The 22,771-nt window shown below is 45.2% G+C and overlaps 1 protein-coding gene across 4 annotated transcripts in view; it reads right to left on the bottom strand.

Moving 5' to 3' along the window:
* BBS4 (Bardet-Biedl syndrome 4) overlaps window positions 1–22,771 on the bottom strand; it is a 44,080-nt gene that overhangs the window by 15,367 nt on the left and 5,942 nt on the right. The window contains exons 1-6 of one of the 4 annotated variants that reach the window (XM_087704088.1): window positions 11,605–11,713; window positions 10,309–10,388; window positions 8,095–8,158; window positions 6,999–7,110; window positions 5,935–6,007; window positions 4,006–4,059 (exon numbers count right to left, since the gene is read on the bottom strand). In XM_087704088.1, coding sequence (XP_087560214.1) covers window positions 4,006–4,059; window positions 5,935–6,007; window positions 6,999–7,110; window positions 8,095–8,122 — 267 coding nt within the window. In that variant the 5' untranslated portion in view covers window positions 8,123–8,158; window positions 10,309–10,388; window positions 11,605–11,713. Of the gene's footprint in view, window positions 1–4,005; window positions 4,060–5,934; window positions 6,008–6,998; window positions 7,111–8,094; window positions 8,159–10,308; window positions 10,389–11,604; window positions 11,714–20,988; window positions 21,041–22,771 lie in introns of those variants that run through there. The other 3 variants (XM_087704086.1, XM_087704087.1, XM_087704089.1) reach the window with 3 other exon arrangements.

Genomic DNA, 22,771 nt, shown 5'->3' on the forward strand with positions numbered 1-22,771 from the left:
CCATCACGGTTCTAGTCCCAACCCTTTGCTCAAGGGAAGAGTCTTGGTGGCTTAACCCCCCCCCCCCCAATCCTCCTGTAAAACTAATTAGGGGGTGACATAATGGCAGGGTTCCAATATCTCAGGGGTTTCCAAAAAGAAGAGAGGGTCAACCAATTCTCCAAAGCAACTGAGGGCAGGACAAAAAGCAACGGATGGAAACTAATCAAGGAGAGAAACAACCTAGAACAAAGGAAAAATTTCCTGAGAGTAAGAACAATTCAACAGTGAAACTACCATATTTTTCAAAGACACAGTTTTTCTCCCCCAAAAAGAGGGTGAAAAACTGGGTGTATCTTATACACTGAATACGGCATTTTGGCCTCCCGAAATCCTGCCCCGCGCATCCCTTTTTTCGCAAAAACGGATGTGCAGAAGGTTTGGGAGGCCTGCAAAGTGCTCTAGGGGGCTGGGGAGGGCAAAAGTGAGTGAAAAGGGACCTGTTTTTCACAAACGGGGGGGGGGTGTTTTTGCCCTCCCAAGCCCCCAAGAGCACCGCAGGCCTTCCAAACTCTCTGCACGCCCCATTTTTGGCAAAAAAAACCGGGCCCGTTTTAATAAACGGGCTGAGACTAGAGCTGCAGCGAATGTGAGGAAGAGACAAAAGATCCCAGCAGGGTTTTATAGGTCATCCTGCCCAAAAGTGCTGACGCCAGCATGAACTTCAGAATTGATGAAGGGCACGGAGACAACGCGGTTTCTTCCTGCTAAAAACCCTCCCCCATGGAAAGGCATCGATTGGAAAGCCTTCTTTGCCTCTCCCCCAGACCCAGCTGGTGGGAAGGATGGAAAAGGTTGCCAGTTTTGATATTCCTCCCCCAGGCCCATTTAAAAAACAGGGAGAGGGGGTTGGGGAGGGAGAGAGGGAGAAAGATGGAGACAGGGAAAGGGGGGAGAGAGAGACAGAGAGAGAGAGACAGAGACAGACAGACAGAGAGAGAGGTGCAGACACAGAGACAGGGAGACAGAGACAGAGAGGGGGGAGAGAGAGACAGAGACAGAGAGGGGGGAGAAAGACAGAGAGAGCAAGAGATAGAGAGACACAGAGAGGGGGGAGAGCGAGAGACAGAGAGAGTGAGACAGCAAGAGACACAGAAAGAGAGGGAGACGGAGACAGAGAGAGGGGGAGAGAGAGACAAAGAGACAGACAGAGGGAGAGACAGAGAGGGAGACAGAGAGAGACAGAGAGGGGGAAGAGAGAGACAGAGAGACACAGAGTGAGGAGAGAAAGCGAGAGACAGAGAGAGCAAGAGAGAGGGAGGGAGACAGAGAGAGAGAGATACAGAGAGAGGGAGAGGGGACAGAGAGAGAGAGACAGAGAGGGGGGAGAGAGAGACAGAGAGACACAGAGTGAGAAGAGAAAGCGAGAGACAGAGAGAGCAAGAGAGAGGGAGGGAGACAGAGAGACAGACAGAGAGATACAGAGAGAGGGAGAGGGGACAGAGAGAGAGAGACAGAAAGGGGGGAGAGAGAGATAGAGACACAAAGAGGGGGGAGAGACAGAGAGCGAGAGACAGAGAGAGCAAGAGAGAGGGAGGGAAGGAGACAGAGAGACAGAGAGAGGGAGAGGGAGAGAAAGGCTTATCGTATTCCTTTTCTTTTCTTAAAAAGGGATGCCTTTATGTAACACAGCATATTTGTTACTAAAAGGTATAAATAGCACAGCCCTCTGTAGACTTCATTATATTTGATGGGCTTGGTGTGTTAGCATAAGAGGGACACAGGAAACTCCTCAGCCTGACAGCAAAATACACAAGAAAGCTTCCCTTTTAAAGGGTAAACATCACCCCAGAGGGAAGGGAGGGAGCGCGGTTTTTCCCCCCATGGCTTGAGTGACGCAAGCCAAGAATTCTCTCTTAATAAAATCTTGGCTTGGTCTTGGCAGGTTCTGACCCGGGAACTGCAACGTTACTGGAAGAATCAAACCTCGGTACGAGGACCAGGGAGCATCATTAACACCCAAAGGCCTGAATTGGGAAGAGACGGGAGAATCGGGCTCTTAAGAAGCTTCAAGATGGCATAAGTCTCACTTGGAGGTTCTCTTTCGCAGGGCAGCTTAAAGGCAAGGGTGAAATCCTCCCGGTTCGGCCAAACCGATAGGGACAATTGTCCTCGGTTCTGTGAACTGGTAGTAAAAAACAAAAAAAGCTTCCGAAGATCGTGGGACTCACAGCTGATTCTCCATCCCCCACACACACTTTTTAAAGCATTTTTTTGTCTGAACTGGCAGGGAAAAAATGCCTCAAAAATAGCTGAAAGTGGAAAAAAAAGTTGGTCACGCCCACCCAGTCACATGACACACACACCCTCCAACCAAGCCACGCCCACAGAACCGGTGGTGGTGGTGGTGGTGAAATTAGATTCCGCCACTGCTCACTAATTCATCCGAGGGGGTATTATTTTGTTTCCAGTGTTGGGCAAATGCTATTCTAGCTGTAGTTAGCAGATGTGTTAATATGTACTTAATTTTCTTTGTATATTTCCCTTTGATTATTCCCAGTAGAAAGATTTCGGGTTTGTATTTTATCTGTTCTCCTGTAATTTCTTGCGCCCATTTCCAAATTTTTGTCCAATATATTTTTGTGTTTCCGGGCAGGTCCACCGTATGTGATAATAGGTCCCTTGTACTTTTTTACACTTCCAGCAGGTCGGCTTCATGTTTGGGTACATTTTGGCCGATCTTGTTGGCGATAAATGCCAACGATAAAACCTTTTTGTATATATTTTCTTTTAGTGCTGCTGATCGTGTTAGTTTATAATTTGTGTTCCAAATTCTTTCCCAATCCACTAGATCTATGTTGTAACCAAAGTTTGTGGCCCACGCTGTCATGCAACCTTTAACTTTTTCTTCTTCTAATGTTACTTCTAATAAATATTTGTAAATGTTCGTTATGAATCTATTTTCCGGACGAATTAGTGATAAAAAAAAAACTTTGGATTGTGCAGAGATGGACAAATTAACACTGAAATTAAAAGATAAAGAAGAGTCGGAATATTATGAAACTTGGAACAATTAGTACAAAGTTTAGCATTAGTGCTGCAAAACAAGAATAAAATTAATTAAGCCAAAAAACAATATATATATATAAATATATATAGAACTGTGTATAAAGGTGTGTAAATATAGAAGTGAAATATTATATACATGTACAGGTATGATGACATAACAATGTTGATGTAATGACTGTAAGATGTTGTAGAAGGGAAAAAATAATAATAAAAAAATCTGCTAATAGATTCTGCCACTGCTTAAAGGCATGAAGTGATGAAAGGCAGAGTCCGGCTTTTTAAGCCGCTTGGGATTTTGGAGGATTTCTGCAAAGCTGGGACTTTGAGCCATTATGAATTGCCTGGCGTATGCTCTGTTTCTCTGAAAATAAGACCTCCCTGGATAATAAGCCCAATCGGGCTCTTGAGCGCATGAGCTAAAAAGGGGGTCTTCAAACTTGGGAACTTTAAGACTTGTGGACTTCAATTCCCAGAATTCTCCAGCCAGCATAGCTGGCTGGAGAATTCTGGGAGTTGAAGTCCACAAGTCTTAAAGTTCCCAAGTTTGAAGACCCCCCTTCAATTCTGGGAGTTGAAGTCCACAAGTCTTAAAGTTCCCAAGTTTGGGGACCCCCCTTCAATTCTGGAAGCTGAAGTCCACAAGTCTTAAAGTTCCCAGGTTTAGAGACCCCACCCCTTCAATTCTGGAAGTTGAAGTCGACAAGTCTTAAAGTTCCCAAGTTTGGGGACCCCTGTGCTAAAATAAGACCTCCCCTCAAAATGAGACCTCTCTGAAAACATTGCAACACAGCAGCAGACATGAGGTGACCACGCTCACCGTCCGTCTCAACCTCAAAAATAATAAGACCTCCCCAAAAATAAGGCCCAAGGGCTTATTTCGAGGATCAAAAGAAAATAAGAGCCTGTCTTATTTTCAGGGAAACACAGGTAATATAGTTCTTAACGGGTGATTTTTACCTTGTGGAAATATTTCAGCTGCATGTAGCACACTCCCAGGTTATGGTAGATCTCCTGGTTATAAAAAGAAGGGAGGTTTACAAAGTGAGCGGAAACCATTTCTCGTTGTGTATCGCAAACTGCTGATTGTGAAGCTGGCAATCGACCACAAAATTCAAGCAAGCACACGCCTTGCAAATCACTGAAAACCCAGGAACGATTCAGTTTCAGCCAAACATGACCAAGACATTAAGATAAGCTTTTCCCAACCTGCTGCTCCCTTGAAAGACATCCTAGGTGAGAATTCTGGGCGTTGACATCCAACCTATCTGAAGGGCAGGAAGTTGGCAAAGATAGCCAAGACACAAATATAATGGAAAGGGCAACATAGTGAAGATTTAATCAAATAGGGTCCATTAAACCTTCTTCTGAGGCCAGCAGCCTCTATGGTACAGTGGCAGGGGTGAAATTCAGCAGGTTCTGACCAGTTCTGGAGAACCGGTAGCAGGAATTTTGAGTAGTTTGGAGAACCGGTAAATACCACCTCTGACTGGCCCCGCCCCCATCTATTCTCTGCCTCCCGAGTCCAAGCTGATCGGGAGGGATTGGAGATTTTGCAATATCCTTCCCCCAGGAGTGGGGAGGGAATGGGGATTTTGCAATATCCTTCCCCCAGGAATGGGGAGGGAATGGGGATTTTGCAGTATCCTTCCCCTGGAGTGGGGAGGGAATGGGGATTTTGCAGTATCCTTCCCCTGGAGTGGGGAGGGAATGAAGAATTTACAGTATCCTTCCCCTGGAGTGGAGAGAGAATGGAGAATTTACAGTATCCTTCCCTGGAGTGGGGAGAGAATGGAGAATTTACAGTATCCTTCCCCTGGAGTGGGGAGGGAATGGAGAATTTACAGTATCCTTCCCCTGGAGTGGGAAGGGAATGGAGATTTTGTAGTATCCTTTCCTGGAGTGGGGAGGGAATGGGGATTTTGCAGTATCCTTTCCTGGAGTGGGGAGAGAATGGAGAATTTACAGTATCCTTCCCCTGGAGTGGGGAGAGAATGGAGAATTTACAGTATCCTTCCCCTGGAGTGGGGAGAGATTGGAGAATTTACAGTATCCTTCCCCTGGAGTGGGGAGAGAATGGAGATTTTGCAATATCCTTCCCCTGAAGTGGGGAGGGAATGGGGATTTTGCAGTATCCTTTCCTGGAGTGGGGAGAGAATGGAGAATTTACAGTATCCTTCCCCTGGAGTGGGGAGGGAATGGGGATTTTGCAGTATCCTTTCCTGGAGTGGGGAGGGAATGGAGAATTTACAGTATCCTTCCCCTGGAGTGGGGAGGGAATGGGGATTTTGCAGTATCCTTTCCCGGAGTGGGGAGGGAATGGATAATTTACAGTATCCTTCCCCTGGAGTGGGGAGGGAATGGGGATTTTGCAGTATCCTTTCCTGGAGTGGGGAGGGAATGGAGAATTTACAGTATCCTTCCCCTGGAGTGGGGAGGGAATGGGGATTTTGCAGTATCCTTTCCTGGAGTGGGGAGGGAATGGAGAATTTACAGTATCCTTCCCCTGGAGTGGGGAGGGAATGGGGATTTTGCAGTATCCTTTCCTGGAGTGGGGAGGGAATGGAGAATTTACAGTATCCTTCCCCTGGAGTGAGGAGGGAATGGAGCCTGTTTTTTCAGGCCCATCGTAACTTTGAACGGTCGTTGAAACTGAAACGTTGTAAGTCGAGGACTACCTAACTTCTGGGGGGTACTGAAACTGCATTTTCTCCTGCAAGCCGCCCACCAGTTTCATCTGAGACATTTCTCCACCCGAGTCATGTTTTTAAGAAGTGGCTGCCACTCATTTAAAGGAGGAGGAAAAAAATGTGTATAAAAAGCAATTTGTCCCTATCCAATCCCGACAATCCTCTTTCGCAATAATAAGGAGAGCTTCTTCACACATACCCAGTCCTTCTCGTTGTGTTGAGCTGCGTCGTTGTAGACTTCAATGGCTGCTTTGTGCTTGCCCAGAAGGAACCTGCAACACATTCGTTCTTTTGTATTTTTTTCTTCTGCTTGTTTACTGGAGATTAAGGGTTTCTCAGAATGGGATCAAGGGAGCTTTGAAGAAGCCACACTTGTATTCTCAGACATAACAGAGCAGCCAAGAGCTGCCTGAAGACTTATATTCTTTTACCACCAGAAACGAGGGACATGGTGGCTCAGTGGCTAAGACACTGAACTGGTCAATCAGAAAGGTCGGCGGTTTGAATTCCTAGCGCCGCGTTAAGGGAGTGAGCTCCTGTGACTTGTCCCAGCTTCTGCCAACCCAGCAGTTCGAAAGCATGTAAAAAATGCAAGTAGAAAAATAGGAACCACCTTTGGTGGGAAGGGAACAGCGTTCCGTGCGCCTTTGGCATTGAGTCATGCTGGCCACATGACCACAGAGGCGTCTTCGGACAGCGCTGGCTCTTCAGCTTTGAAACGGAGATGAGCACCGCCCCCTAGAGTCGGCACGTATGTGCGAGGGGGAAACCTTCACCTTTAAGAGTAAGGGATGGGCTAGGTAGGGTACAAGATGTGTGCATGCTTTTATTATTGCTATGTTTTATATTATGACAACGTTGGTTTTTCATCAAACCAGAGACATCTGGAACACTGAGTTTGTGAAATCAGAACAAAGAAAGAAGCAGACAGATCCAGCTGTGCCTGAGGGGGTGGGATGAATGGTAACAAGTGGGATGAATAGGGACCACCTTTGGTGGGAAGAGAACAGCATTCTGTCTGCCTTCGGTGTTTAGTCATGCCGGCCACATGACCACGGAGACGTCTTCGGACAGTGTTGGCTTTGCCACACCACGTCCACAGAACCGGTTGTAAAAAATTTTAAAATCTCACCATTGCTTTGGGCCTACATGCTAAGAAGATGATGGTGCCCGTAGGGATGCCAATGCCACCGACACCTTCATGAGGAGTCCCATCCCACTCCGTATGACCTCTTAGATAAGGAAGAACAAAATTACACTTACAGGGAGCGAGCCACCTGCTTGAGGTTGTCGGCAGATCGAGGCCTGAGAATAGCACACGTCTGGAAAAACTCCAGAGATTCGTGGATTTTTCCTTCCAAGCGAAAGATCAAAGCTGGAAGCAACATTGCCACAGCACGTTAATCAGGAGGCTCCCGTATTCATATTTTAATATTAATACTTTAATTTATGCTAAGGCTTTACGGAACCATCCTGTCCTAAAGGGCATCCTAAAAATGTTTCAGAGCAGGGGTGAAATGCTACCGGTTAGGACGAATAGGCAGGAAAAATATGCTTTAAAAAGCCGGGGGGGAAAGCATCCAATGATCGCACGGATCAGCTGTAAGCCACACAATCGTTGGAAGCTTCCACCCCCCTTTTTAAAGTATTTTTTTCCTGTTTATTCGCTCGAACCGGCAGGAAAGAAATTCTTTAAGAAGTGGGGGGGAAAAGTTCAGCTGTGCCGTGCAATTGTGGGAATCTTTTCTTTCCACTTTTTAAAGATTTTTTTTACTGCCTATTCGCCCGAACTGGTGGTAAAAAAAAAATGCTTTAAAAATTAAACAAAGTTGGCCACGCCCACCCAGTCACATGACACACACCCCACACACCAAGCCATGCCGCCAAGCCACGCCCAGAGAACCGGTTGTAAAAATCTTTACATTTCACCACTGTTTCAGAAGTATGCATGAATGAACCAGAAGCTCAGGTATCCTTCTCTTGGTTATACTTCTGTTCCAAAATTACCCCTTCCCCAGAACTATTTTTAATTTTGAAAACACACTGAAGTTGCAGCAAATAAGCTAATGAGTAACGTATCGATTGCCCCAAAGCTGCCTGGAGGCGTGATCCAAGATTCTCTTAAGTCACTGGAGGTAAATTCATTTTTGAATTTTGAATTTTGAGTCTAGCCTTCACCAAACAACCAGCGAGACTTGTGCAAATATTCCGCTCTCTGGTTTTGCTATCAAACAGGAAGGGCTGGATTATTAAAGCACTGTAAGCTCTGATGGTCCCCATGGAGGTGGCCGTGTCTTCTTAAAAAGCACCTCAAGGCAGCTTGAAGCTTGTTTTAATCACGGAGTGGTTTTCCGCTTACCTTGAACGTAGACGGCGTATTCGCACATTCCTTGGGTTTCCTGCAGTTGCTCTTTTATGGCAATCTGAACCCCAAAAGGAAGAGAGATTCAAATCGTGAGCATTTTTTATTTTATTTTGCAGAAGAGGCAGAATGTCATCGACTGTCCGACTGACCTTTTACAATAGCCACTCAACCTTCAGTTACGGTAGGTGAGTCTTTTGGGGGAAGTTGGCACTGGAACTTAAAATGGGTGTCCTAAGAGTAAGAGAAGGGACGTGGTGGAACAGTGGCTAAGACGCTGAGCTTGTCGATCAGAAAGGCCGGCAGTTCGGCGGTTCGAATCCCTAGCGCCGCGTAACGGAGTGAGCTCCTGTGACTTGTCCCAGCTTCTGCCAACCTAGCAGTTCGAAAGCAGGTAAAAAATGCAAGTAGAAAAATAGGAACCACCTTTGGTGGGAAGATAACAGTGTTCCGTGCGCCTTTGGCAATGAGTCATGCCAGCCACACATGACCCCGGAGACGTCTTCAGACAGCGCTGGCTCTTTGGCTTTGAAACAGAGGTGAGCACCGCCCCCTAGAGTCAAGGGAACCTTTACCTTTAAGAGTAAGGGATGGGCTAGGTAGGGTACAGGATGTGTGCATGCTTTTATTATCGCTATGTTTTATATTATGACAATGTTGCCTTACATTTTTCATCAAACCAAAGACCATCTGGAACACTGAATTTGTGAAATCAGAACAAAGAAGGAAGCAGACAGATCCAGCTGTGCCTGAGGGGGTGGGATGAATGGTAACAAGTGATTTGATAGGATAGGGTGGGGTGGGGTGGGGTGGGTGGGACGAGACAGGCAGAGCAGAGCAGAACAAAACAGAACAGAACTGAATTCTTTACTGGGCTTTGTCTCCGGTATATAAGTGTACATATAAATAGCAAGTCATGGGTCATAGGTCATAAAATAATTACAATCATTAATCGTAAATTAGGAACAACTTGATAAATCACAAGTAACCAATAGGAGAGCAGGGAAGATGAGAAATAAGACAAGTGCTGTGGGAATTAAGTGTTCAGCACGAGTGATGGCCCGGGAGGGAAAAACTGATCTTTATGTCTAATGGTTTTGGCATGCAAGTGTTGTTAAGTAAAAACAGCCCTTTGTCAGGAAAAAGGCCATTCGAGTGAAACACAACTTACGCGTCACATATTTCTTCCCCTCTGCCGTGACAGGTTTCATACTGCCACACAACACTTTGCAACTTGATGCCAGATATCTCTGACAAAGTGCTGGCTAGGGAAGACTTATTCCCCCCTCTTCTCCCCCCCACACTGTGTGGCATTGCCCGCAGTTTTAAGAGTTATCCCAAAGAATGCCCCAATTGACTTCAGAAGATACTGGCTGGCAATCTTGGTTAGTGTTAGCCACACTAGTCAAGATTTTTTTTTTGGGGGGGGGGAATGGATTGTGCCAGAGGTGGGTTCCTCCCAGTTCGCACCTATTTGGTAGAACCGGTTCGTCAAATCTACCGAACCGGTTAGAAGAGGTTCCACCAGTGGACCCGGAAAGCAGGCCACACCTACAGAAGAGGTTCCAAATTTTTTTTGAAACCCACCACTGGTCCTTGAAGATGATTATTCTACACTATCATGCTCATATTTATAAAACTCAGTTCCTGTGTGAAAGGTAAGGATGAAGAAAGGAGGGGAAGCCAAATCCTGGTTTGGAGAGTCACGGAAAACGGGAATGAACGCCATCCTGGGAACAAAGACCTTTTTTCCTCTTCTCTGGTTGAGAACGGTTGTTTTAAGGTATGACATGTTCCTCTGTGGTTGGCGCTTCGCTCAGTTTTAACCGATGACTGCCTAGACCGGTGGTCACCATCCGGTGATCCACGGATCACTGGGGGTCCGTGAGAAAATTTTGGTGGTTTGCAGAAAAATTATTTGCAATTTTTATTTTGCACTAAATACTATTTATCTTTTTTTTTTTTAATCGTATTAGTGTTCCGCGGGATTTAAAATTATGAATTTAGTGGTCTCTGAGGTCCCAAACGTTGGTGACCCCTGGCCTAGACAACTCCCTGCGATCATCCTGGCAACCCTTTTGCCAGTAATATTGCGGCCCTTTCCTTCTTTCTAGGGCTGAGAAAGAGTGACTGGCTCAAAGCCTCCCACCCGTGCCTAAGGCAATGGGTAAGCCCAGGGGATTTAATCACGTCGCCAAACTCGTTCCTTACCTTACATGCGTCGTAATCTTTGCGCACGTAGTACAGGTGGATCAGCCAGTTTCTCTTCTCCAGAATGGGAAGGTCGGGCACTGCGGAAAAAACACGGGAAGAACAAATCTTTAGTGCAGGGTTTCTCAAACCTTAACAACTTTTAAGATGTTGGGATTTCCCAGCCAGCGATCTTAAAACCTGCCACGGTTGAGATTTAAATAAGTCACTCAGTAAGAAGCTGAGTTCAATGTAGAGATATTTTAGACTGTGATTGTCCAAAAGTTATACCACGTATGGTCTTTGGGAAGTCGGGGGGAGGGAAGGGAGGTGGGGATTTAGTGGGAGGGGGGAAATACAATATGTGTTAAATTCCATGATTGCATTTGTATACTGTGGCTTTTCAATGTTAGTGCGAAAATAGAACAAACCGAATATACTGGAAGGTAATAGAAATATACCGAAGGAAAGAGTCGAGTGAAAGAAGAAGGAGGGTGGAGAGGGTGAGAGAGAGGAGGAGGAGAAGGGAGGGAGGGAATGGATTAGAGGGAGTGATAGGGTTAGGGTTAGAAAGAAGGGGAGGGGAAGTAGGCGTAGAGGGGTGTGTGAGAAGGAAGAATGAAAGTTGGAGGGGGTTGAAAGAGGGTGTATGGTGGGCCAAGGTGGTATATTGGGTTTGTATTGTAGAGGGCATTTTCTATATAAGTGAGGGCCGTGTTTATTACTCAATGTTATATGCCCTGATTAAGCACAGTAAATATGTGATTGTATAGAATGAAAACATAATAAAATATATATATATGAGATTTAAATAAGTCACTGACTCAGGCTTCCAACCGGGGCGACATGAAGCAAAATTTGCTTTTCTTGCTCCAACGTGGCAGAAGGCGCCAGCAGGAGTCAGAGGCCGTGCTATGTAGGGGGAGAAGATTTTTGAAAGATTGGAGAGCCAGTGATGCTGAAGATGTCCTGATAGTCATGATAACCACTGCACTATTCCTATCAGATACAGACCAGATACATCTGTACATCCCCTCTTCTCAACCCCAGTGCCCTTCTAAAACCAGGCGAGGCATGCTGATTTTCCCAGGAGAGATGGGGAAACGGCCTTCCATGCCCGGGTTGTCATTGCGTGATTTTTGCCGTTTACAAAATCGTCGTCAAATGATTTTCTCTTATTTTTAACGACATGCAGGTTAACGCCAAATTTAGTTCTTATTCCGGTCCTGTCGCTTCACACTTTTTTTTTTTAAAGATGATAGCCGCTGGCTTGGAAATAGTGACTGGTTCCTGTTTAAAAAAAAAAACCCAACCAACCATATAAAGTCTTTTAGAGAGAATCACCGACACTTTAAAGCGGGGAACCGAACCGGAGTCAATTTCACTCCTCTTTTGAATTCTGTGGAGCATCAATCTGGTTATCGCTAGAAGGGAAGTGAGACTGAGATAGCATGACAAATCTTTTGCTCTTACCAGAGGTTGGTTTTTTTTGGGGGGGGGAAGGAGAGAGAGAGAGACAGAGAGAGATGGAGAGAAAGAGAGAGAGAAAGAAAGAAAGAGAGAGATGGAAGGAGAGGAAAGAGAGACGGAAAAAGAGAAAGAGGGAGAGAGATGGAGAGAGAGAGAGAAAGAGAGAGAGAGGAGAGAAAGAGAGAGGAGAGAGAGATGTGGAGAGAGAGAGAGAGAGTGAGAAGGAGAGAGAGAGGAGAGAGAGAGAAAGAGAGAAGGAGAAAGAGAGATGGAGAGGTAGAGACAAAGAGAGAGAGAAGGGGAGAGAGGAGAGAAAGAGAAAGAGAGAGGAGAGAGAGATGGAGAGAGAAAGAGAGAGAAGGAGAAAGAGAGATGGAGAGAGGTGGAGAGAAAGAGAGACAGAGAGAGAGGAAAGATAGAGAAAAAACGAGAAAGAGAGAGAGGAGAGAGAGGGAGGGAAAGGAGAGAGGGAGAGAAAGGAGAGAGAGAGAGAGAGAGAAAGAGAAAGAAAGAAAGAAAGAAAGAAAGAAAGAAAGAAAGAAAGAAAGAGAAGGAGAGCGTGTGGAACTCTAGCTCCCAATACTATCAATAGGCGAGAGAGCCCCCAGCAACTAACCCTGATCCGATATGGCTTTTTTTTTCAACCACCTCTATGTTGGCTTGGAAGTTTTTAAGAAGGCGCCGCCATTCACATCCAACCAACATGACTCGGGAGTGCGCCAAACTCATCCCTGCATCCGAGAGGTTGATGAGCCAAGGTAACCATAGCAACTCACAGGGAGGCCCCAAAAAAATGTGTGCAAGTGGATATGATGATAAAGGAGCTCAGCAGAAAACAAGAGGCGGGGGTGGGGGGGAAGAAGGGCTGCTGAGGCAGCAAATGCAGAGGTGGTGGGGAAGAACGTCGAGGCCAGGTGTTGGAAGCGGGCGGCTCGCGATGCAAAAACCTTTGCAGAGAAGAGGAGGAAGGTCGAGCTATTCCCCCAAAACCCCCGAGGACAGGTCAAGAAGCAACGGGGGGAAGCTTATCCAAGAGAGATCCAACCTAGAATTAAGGAGAAAGTCCCGTCAATAAGAACAAGGGGCTGCCCCAAAGAAGAGGGAGTCAAGCTATCCTCCAAAGCACCCAAAGGCAGAACAAGAAGCAATGAGTAGAAACCAATCAAGGAGCAAAGTCTGGAATTAAGGAGAAATTTCCCGACAGATAGGACAATTGATCAGTGGAACAGCTTCCCCCCCCCCCAGGAATCGCGGATGCTCCAACATTGGAGGTTTTCAATAAAAGATTGGACAAACACTTCCAGTGAAACAAATATGTCAACATATCCTTCGCTGCGTCCTTCTTCCTCAAGCCCGTTTCTGTCCTGCAGGCGGGCCAAGAAACGCATCGATAAATCCCTCTAAAGCGCAAAAAAAAATCTTGGCAGCCTCCAGCTTTAGCAGCTCCAAATATGGAACGTTTGCTTTCCTGGTTTCAGAGAAAGACAACTGTTGCGGCTTCTCCTGCTTTTTAGCTTTGCTTTGTTACGCTAAAAATGCGAGGAAAATTAAAAAAATAAAATAAAAACACGAACGTTTCCATTTTGTGCCCGCTTTTGAATCTTCTAGGTCAGTGGGACCCGTGCTTCAACTTCCGAAGAAGCCAAGAGGACTGCAGGAACAAGGAGAGAGATGACAGCAGCAGAGGTGCCACAGAAGGGGTCCTGGCACACGTTCAACCCAACCTGACGCTTCTGTGAATTGGTCTTACGCTGACAGCCAGGTGCCTTTTGATTCCCCTCAGCAAGGAACAAGGGAGAAGGAGAACATGCAGAGGTGGGTTCCTACCAGTTCGCACCAGTTCGGTAGAACCGGTTGGTCAAATCTACTGAACCGGTTAGAAGAGGTTCCACCAGAAATCAGGGCACACCTACAGAAAAGGTTCCAAAATTTTTTGAAACCCACCACTGACACACACACACACAGTCAGGCAGACTTACACAGAGAGAGAAAGAGAGAGAAAGAAAGAAAGAAAGAAAGAAAGAAAGAAAGAAAGAAAGAAAGAAAGAAAGAAAGAAGAAAGAAAAAGTGAGAGATGAAAGAAAAAAAGGAAAAAGGAACAGAGAGACAAAAGGAAGGAGAGAGAGAGGGAGAGAGAGAGAGAGAAAGAAAACATGGCTGGCAAGCCACTCCCACCAGGTCACTTGGCCGGCAAGCCACTCCCACAAAGGAGGCCACACCCACAGAGTAGGTTCGAACAATTTTTTGAAACCCACCACTGAGAACATGTCAATATGTCGGCTGCCATTTTCTTTGCAGACCATCATTTTAAAAACGCTGGAATAGTGCAACCACTTTTGGTTGCCACGACGTGTACACAAGTGAGCAGAACAGAGCAACAAAGCTGATTAAGGGACCAGAGGCTAAACCATACGAAGACTGATGGCAGGAATTGGATAGGTTCTCTTTTCAGGAAAAGAAGGACTATGGGTGACAAGAGAGCAGTCTTCCAATATCTCTGGGCCTGCCCCAAAGAAGAGGGAGTCAAGCTATTCTCCAAAGCACCTGAGGGCAGAAGAAGAAACAAATGGATGGGAACTAATCAAGGAGAGGAGCAACCTAGAACGAAGGAGAAATATCCTGACAGTGAGAACAATGAATTGGTGAAACGGCTTGCCTCCAGAAGTTGTGGATGCTCCAAAACTGGAGGTTTTAAAGAAGAGATTAGATAACCATTTGTCTGAAGTGGTGTAGGGTTTCCTACCTAAGCAGGGGGTTGGACTAGAAGACCTCCAAGGTCCCTTCTAACTCTGTTATTCTGTTAAACCAATGCTTCTCTTAAAAGAAGGGAAAGTGGAAAAATCAATAAAGGTACCCAATATTATATCTGGCTGCTTTAAAAGTGGCAAAGCAATAGCAGTAGCAATAGCAAGCAATAGTTAGACTTATATACCGCTTCATAGGGGTTTCAGCCCTCTCTAAGCGGTTTACAGAGTCAGCATATCGCCCCCAACAATCTGGGTCCTCATTTTACCCACCTCGGAAGGATGGAAGGCTGAGTCAACCTTGAGCCTGGTGGGATTTGAACAGCTGAACTGCTGAACTGCAGTCAGCTGAAGTAGCCTGCAGTGCTGCATTTAACCACTGCGCCACCTTGGCTCCAAAATCGGTGACTGCCGTTGCCGTCCAACATTTCTGCAATGTTCCAGTTGGTAAGGGGTGATTTATACGTGGTTCCCTTTACCTAGGGCGGAGGTTAATCAGTGATGCCCAATCAATTCTCTAACCGGAGGGGTCTTAACTGCATCACGCGGTACATAATCCAGATACGGTATCCGAAGGTTAGAGGCCTATTTCTTCCCCTAAGCAACGCGGAGCAGGTAGTTTTGAGATCTCTGTATTCCCAAACCACTGTTATTGTCTCCGTGCTTAATGTTCTCTTTGCTCACTTTTTTCTCTCTCTTCCCAACAGCCACCGGAATCAACTCTAAATCAAACAATAAACCTGTGTGGCTTACAGTTATTTACAGTCAACTGGGTTTAATAAAACCCGTCATAAACAATTCTGAGGCTTGCACACAAAGCTGTAATTTATCGCGCTATCCTGTATTAACAGTCCCCGTACACCAGAAAGGCAAAAAGTGTGATTGAAATGGGAGCAGGAGGGAGGGGAGAGAGAGAGAAAGAGAGCATTTAAGCAAACAAAGAAAAAGGTATTTTCTGACTCTGTATCTCCCCTTAGTGGAAAACAAGCAGTATGGCAAAATCTCTTTTTTCTTTCCAGATTTTATACAGCATGGAGACTTTCTGCTGTTATTAGAAATCATTTATCTCTTAATATATTGGTAGTTCTCGACTTACACCCATTCGTTTAGCAACTGTTGGAATTTACAGCGGCACTGAAAAGGGTTATTTATGGCCGGTCCTCGCACTTACAGTGCGCAAGGCACCCCCATAATCATTTGATCAAAATTTGGAGCGCCTGGCAACTGTCGTGAATTTACGATGGTAGGAGAGTCCCGGGGTCATGCGAGCATCCCGTGCGACTTTTCCAGCCAGTTTGGGGGAAGCTGGGTTCGCTTAACGACCGCATGATTCAATGAACGAGTAGGGTGAACCAGTCGTTAATTGAATCCACGGTGGCGCAGTGGTTAGAGTGCAGTACTGCAGGCTACTTCTGCTGACTGCGGCTGCCTGCAATTTGAGATAGATCGAATCTCACCAGGCTCAAGGTTGACTCCATCCTTCCGAGGTGGGTAAAATGAGGACCTAGATTGTTGGGGGCAAGAGGCTGATTCTGTAAACCGTTTAGAGAGGGCTGTAAAGCACTGTGAAGCGGTATATAAGTCTAAGTGCTATTGCTATCTTTCTTCCTTCCTTCCTTCCTTCCTTCCTTCCTTCCTTCCCTCCCTCCCTCCCTCCCTCCTTCCTGTTAGAATGCAGCATTGCAGGCAAACTCTGCCCACAGTCTGGAGTTCGATCCTGACTGGCTCAAGGTTGATTCAGCCTTCCATCCTTCTGAGGTGGGTAAAATGAGAACCTGGATTGTTGGTGGGCAACATGCTGACTCTGTAAACCGCTTAGAAAGGGCTGTAAAGCCCTGTGAAGCGGTATATAAGTCTTAAGTGCTATTGCTATTAACGACTAGGGTAACTTGCTTACAAGCTGTGGCAAAAAGAAAAGTTGTAAGATTAGGTGCAATTCACTTAAGAGCTGCCTTGCTTAGCAACTCCAATCCTGGTCCCAGTCGTGTCGTAAGCCAAGGACTGGGCTGCCTGCAGTTATACCAACAGCAGCATTTGCAAGTATCGAAATTATTTAGAAACATCCACCGTGGCTGAAAGCGAACTGAGCAGGTGGTCTTACGGTTAGAGCTACCCTCTCCGCCAGACGAATCACTTCCGTCTGACAGGGGCTCCCGTTCACACATCCCATTAAGCCCATAAAAGCGATGGTGGCTTAGGGCGATATCTAAAGCCGTTTTACTCTGGCAGAAGATGGAGCATACAAATCATTTAAAGAGTTTCAAAACAGATCAGGGGGGGGGGGGAAAGGAAAAAAAGAACAGGATTTTCATGTAGGATTATACATTTATTTCCTTCTTCTTTAGGTCTGAGTGTTCCGGTAATATTAAGACCAATTTATAACTTTTTCATTCAGTCTCCAAAACCTTCTTGCCTGCACTACCTTTCCCAACTCCATCCAAACTGGGTTATGGTCCGAAAGGACTCTAGCTGCAATCTTTGTTTTCTTGACCCTAGAAAGCAAATCATTAGTGGTTAGAATAAAATCAATCCTTGAAAGGGATTGATGCCTGTCCGAGAAGAAAGTGAAGTCATATTCCTCTGCATTTCTTTCTCGCCAGATATCTCTCAATTCAAAATCATCCATAATGTCAAAGAAGGATTAAAAAATAGAAGGGTTAAAAAATATATATATCATATAAACGGCGGTGCTTATCTATGCAACGGTTATTCTTACAAAGTCTCCACAAAGTTAATCAGCTTTCATAAGGCTTGTGTGGAAACATAAACCTCGCAAGTATACAATCCGGCCCATTAAGCATACAGTATTTGTTTTCCACCGAAATCTGCCACCGTCTTAATCTTTCCACTGGAACAGAGTTATAAAACAGGCAGGCTCTACCCTTCAATGCTTCAAAAGGCCCAGAGGGTCTTTATAACAGAAAACTTTTTTGTTGTGCTACAATCTCGCAAGACGAAAGTGGCAGCAGTTAAAATCCCCTACCACCGTTGGCCCTTTTTTTGAAGTCGTCGCTTGGCATGCTCCAAATCTCTCGGGGAGGTGGGGGGGGGGGGCAGATTGCTAATGCGTTGGATGTGGGAGATGCTACGAAATGCAGCTCTGGAAACGTTATGACAAAATAAATGAATAAAAATAAAACGCAGCAAAAGAAAAAGGGCATCCTCGTGAATAATTTTATCCACGGTGTCTGCGTTCACCCAGCGGGAAATTCGATGTACCTCAACCGTATTCCATCGGAAAAAGATTTACTCCGCTCGGCTGTTCCGCATTTCTTTCAGTGAGGAAAAATTCAAACCAGCAATTTCCACTGAGTCTTCTGCTTCTGTGTACAGTTAAAAAGCCTGGGATGAATCTGCCAGAAAACCCCGGATCCTTCCGGCTGATCCTTTCGTTGGCCTCTGAAACTGTTCACAGACTTTTATGCATAATGTCACTGTCTAATTGCCTTATCCTGGGTTCTCCGACCGCTCTCTTACATTCATCTTTTCTTTCTGCTGCAAATATCCAGCAAGGAAAATATGGGATATTTTCTCCCATATTTTCTCCCCTGGATTTCTTTTGTTAATTTGTCCATTTCGGCACAGTCCATAACCTTATTTCAACTTCGCTTGGTATTAATTTATTTTTGGGCCAGTCCTGGGGTCTGGGGAAGGCTCTGATGGGGGCTCTGTGTCGGAGGGCAGAGAGAGGGCCAGAGCCGTATGCCAGTTATCAGCTGCCTTCGGACTCAGACATCAGTGAGGCAGAAGAACAGCTGGAGCCTGTTCCCAGTGTGCCCATGCGCAGAGTTGCCAGATGAAGGGAAGAGCTAAAGAACAGGGGTCGACTTGGGAGTAAGGCCACAGGTGGACAAAGAGTTGCAACTGATTCTATGATCTTTTTTTGTCCCCACAGTTGTTAAGCGAATCACTGAGGTTAAGCGAATCCAGTGGCTGTTAAGTGAATCCAGCTTGCTCCATTGCCTGTTGGAAACTGGCTGACTACGGTGGTTGTAGTACTGGATGGCTTAAAGCAAGGCTTTAATAATGCATCCAGGTTTTGGTCACTACAATGTAAAAAAGATGTTGAGAATCTAGAAAGAGTGCAGAGAAGAGCAACAAAGAGGATGAGGGGACTGGAGGCTGAATTATATGAAGAACGGTTGCAGGAACTGGGTAGGTCTACTTTGATGAAAAGAAGGACTAGGGGAGACATGATAACAGTCTTCCAATATCTCAGGGGCTGCCCCAAAGAAGAGGGAGCCAAGCTATTCTCCAAGGCACCTGAGGTCAGGACAAGAAGCAATGGGTGGAAACTAATCAAGGAGAGAAGCAACTTAGAACTGAGGAGAAATTTCCTGACAGTGAGAACAATTAATCAGTAGAACAACTTGCCTCCAGAATTTGTGAATGCTCCAACGCTGGAAGTTTTTAAAATGTTGGATATCCATTTGTCTGAAGTGGTGTAGGGTTTCCTGCCTGAGCAGGGGGTTAGACTAGAAGACCTCTAGGGTCCCTTCCAACTCTAAGGCAAAATAGACTCCGAGTGATCTGAAGTTTTTACATAACTTGGTTCCAGTTAAATTCTAGGCCACAAATGCCCAGAAGACAAGAGTGGATTAGTACATTTCCCAAACTTACTTCCAACAACTTCAGTTTCCAATAAACTATTTCAGCCACAGTTATTTGCTCTTGCTGCTGCTAAGCTACAAAAACGTTGTAACAGCAGAATCGCCCCCTCTTTTTCCCCCCTGCAACATTTGGTTTGAATTATTTCAAAGGGAGGAAGTTTATTCTGAATACTCAACTGCCTTTGCATTACTCATAAATTCCAGAAAGAAAGATTTTCTCTGTTCTTCTTTGCCTGTTTGGAAACAGTGCACAAAGCAGGCTATTGAGCCTCGAAATAAAACTGAGATGGCCACCTCTTCCGATTGTGGTACCGTACATTATGAAGGGATAAAACAGGCACTATTGCATCCTATCGCCCAATAAACCCATCTTGCTGGCTTACTTATTAAAACCTTCATTTTTTTTAATAAAAAAAATCATCTTTAATATACTGGATGGGCAGTTAGGTAACATCACCGTTGTGAGTAATACAAGACCTTTAAAGGAGTTATGGACTTTAGTGGATAAATGGCTATAAAGCTATACTGGCAATAATACCACTTATTAAGATTAATCGAAGCACCCACAAAACTAAGGGTTAAATAGCTCAGGATCATACGGCTGGGTGGGTATTCTGAGATTAAATGACCAACCCCCTACCTCCTTGGTCTTGAAATCTAGGTCAGGGGTCGGACCTCAGAGACCACTACATTCTAATTTTAAAACCCAGGGACCACGAATGTGATCTGACTAATGATCGGCTGGGTGGGCGTAGCTAGGTAGTCATGTGACTGGGTGGGCATGGCCAACTCGATGTCACTCACATCAAGGGGCATCTCACCAGCCTCTACTCACCCCTCTCTTCCCACTCTCCCCTCACCTGCACACCCGGGCTCCTTAAGGCCCCAATAGGAGGCAGTTGCTGGAGCTAAGCAGCCACCATGAGAAAGAGTTCAGTTCCAATTGGATCTGACCGAGGCAGTGGCTCAGCAGAAGCACCTCACTGAGGACTAGGAGCATAGGCTTTCCAAGCAGAGGGAAGACCTGCGGGAGTGCAAGGCCAGGTACCGGCGCCTGGAGGCTCAGCGGGCTGAGATGGTCAGCCAGTTCCAGGCCATGATGAGTCCCACTGGAACGAGGCCCTCCGGCTCTTTGCTACCAGCAGCGCTTTCATCCAGCCTTCGCCCAAAGCCCCCCCAACAGGAGGTCGAAGTGGACCCTCTCCAAGCCACACAAAAACACTCCGAATGGGGAGACTCTCTGCAGCAACACAAACATTCATTGCACGTGTCCATCCCAGGGGCCGTAGTTTGAGGATCTCTGATTTAGTGCAATATAAAAAAAAATGCAAATACTTTTTCTGCGAACCACCAACATTTTCTTACGGCCCACCAGGTGATGCCTGCTCTAGGTCACCTAAAGACCCCAAAACTAGGAAGACAATCAAAGAGGGTGCCACCATTGTCTTCAACTGCCTAGGCTTTCCCTAGGAAACGATATGAGCATTCTTGTTTAAGGAAAACACAGTTGTCCATTTAATGGGAGCTGAGGCAACTGTAGTTTAATATCAGTGAATAACTAGAATCAGTTTGTGCCCTAAATTACCAATTTGGGATTATTAATCGAAGTTTACTAAGCTGAAGTGTTTTCTGCAAAGAACGCCTTGGAGACAGTAGTTAAAAATGGCTAAAATAACTATAGAGATATAATTCCGAAGAGGTCCGTAAAGGGGGCGTGCATAAGCGCACCAGTGTGCCTATCACCCATGTCGTACTGTCCCTATTTATTTGCACTCATTTGCTTTGTTCATATCAATGTTTATACTTATACCTGCTACCTTGTACAGGTTTGACGAACTAACTAACTAAATAAATGAATAAAATAAATCAGAACAAACCTCTTCCTGACCTGCCTCTGGGAAGTTCTGTTGCTGCTGGTAGGGATGCAGTCTGAAATAATATTAAAAAAAAAAAGTAGCAAATGTCAGAATTATAAACTTTAAAAGAAATCACCTTATTCACCCTCCATGAGTTCCAAGCTTTAGATCAGAAAATAGAAACCACTATAGGAAATAACAAAGAGGAGAAAAGCCAACAGCCCGTTCTCATGTCTATTTTTTTGTTAGGATTTTTTTTTTGTGAGAATTTAAATGCATTGTAGTACTGCCTCTGGACACAAAGGTCCGATTTAGCTAATATATTTAAATTCTGATGCCTTTTAAAAGTTATTTAACTCTTTTGCTCCTGCGATTCCCAAACACAAATGGCATTCTATATGAGACTGTATTTTAGCTTGCCTCTTCTAAATCTCCCACATATTTGAATTTTGTTACTGGGAAGCAGAAACTCTTTGAATTACAGTAACTGAATTAGGCTACAAATTGTATCCAACTTTGCCATCTTATCACTTTTTGTTTCCTTTTCCAAAATAACATCCTCTTCCAAACACAACTATTTTCTTAGGGGGAAGGTAAACCAACCCACAAGCTCAGTAATTGTGGGGGATCTTTCCTACAACTTGCCAGTTCTATAGAATGGATGTTTAGAAGCGCTGCAAGAGAACATACCGAAATGCTCTCTGTTAACCACAAAATTGCTGCTAATCGGCTGGGTATTAGCTGATTAGCTATCATTAGCAATATAATAATTTAATTCCCTTCCGCTTGCTATCTTCCCTCTGTTATTATTAAATCTGAAGATTATGAGGTGCAGAATTTTCAAATGTGGAATAGTGTTTTTTTCTTGCCTGGGGGCTACCAACAGAAAGGACATGAAAAAAATCCAGAAGTTTTGGTTTTTTTTCCCCCCCCATTGTGGAGAGCAGAAGTCATGTTTTCGTGTGTGTGTGTGTGTGTGTGTGTGTGTGTGTGTGTGTGTGTGTGTGTGTGTATGCATGTGTTTGTGTGTATGCACGTAGGATAGGATAGGGATAGGAATAGAATAGAATTCTTTACTGGCCAAATGTGATTGGACACACAAGAAATTTGTCTCAGACACATAAGCTCACAGTGTACATATAAATAGCAAGTAAAAGATATCTATATCTTATATCTATATCCATCCATCCATCCATCATCTCTCTCTCTCTCTCTCCCTCTCTCCATGTTACCTCCACCAGACTGATTAGATCGCACAGAGCAGGCCTCCTCCGAATTCCATCCGCCAGCCAGTGTCGACTGGCGACTACCCGGAGGAGAGCCTTCTCTGTGGCTGCTCCAACCCTCTGGAACGAACTCCCCGTGGAGATTCGCACCCTCACCACCCTCCAGGCCTTCCGCATAGCCCTTAAAACCTGGCTGTTCCGACAGGCCTGGGGCTAAAGAATCGTTGCCCCTATCTCGAATGGTATGATTGTTGCGTTTTTTTTAAAAATTATGTATTGTTTTTGTGTTGTTGTCAACCGTCTGTATTCCCCCTTCCCTTGTTTGAGTTGTGAGCCGCCCCGAGTCCCCTTAGGGAAAAGGGCGGCATACAAATGAAATAAAACTCTAAACTCTAAACTCCATACATTCACAAATACACAACCAAGTTCCTAATAAAATTCATAAATGTAGAGCTACTGCCAACTATGTAATTAAATATACAAAGTGTCATTCTAGGCACCTATAAACACTCATCGAGGGGGATAACAATGAGATCAGATAAATGAAATGCCGAGAACACAGGGAGTGATAATTACCT

This window comes from Thamnophis sirtalis, unplaced genomic scaffold, assembly GCF_051295495.1.
Source record: "Thamnophis sirtalis isolate CommonGarterSnake01/CBP01778 unplaced genomic scaffold, rThaSir2_p1.2 scaffold_2, whole genome shotgun sequence".
NCBI lineage: Eukaryota > Metazoa > Chordata > Lepidosauria > Squamata > Natricidae > Thamnophis > Thamnophis sirtalis.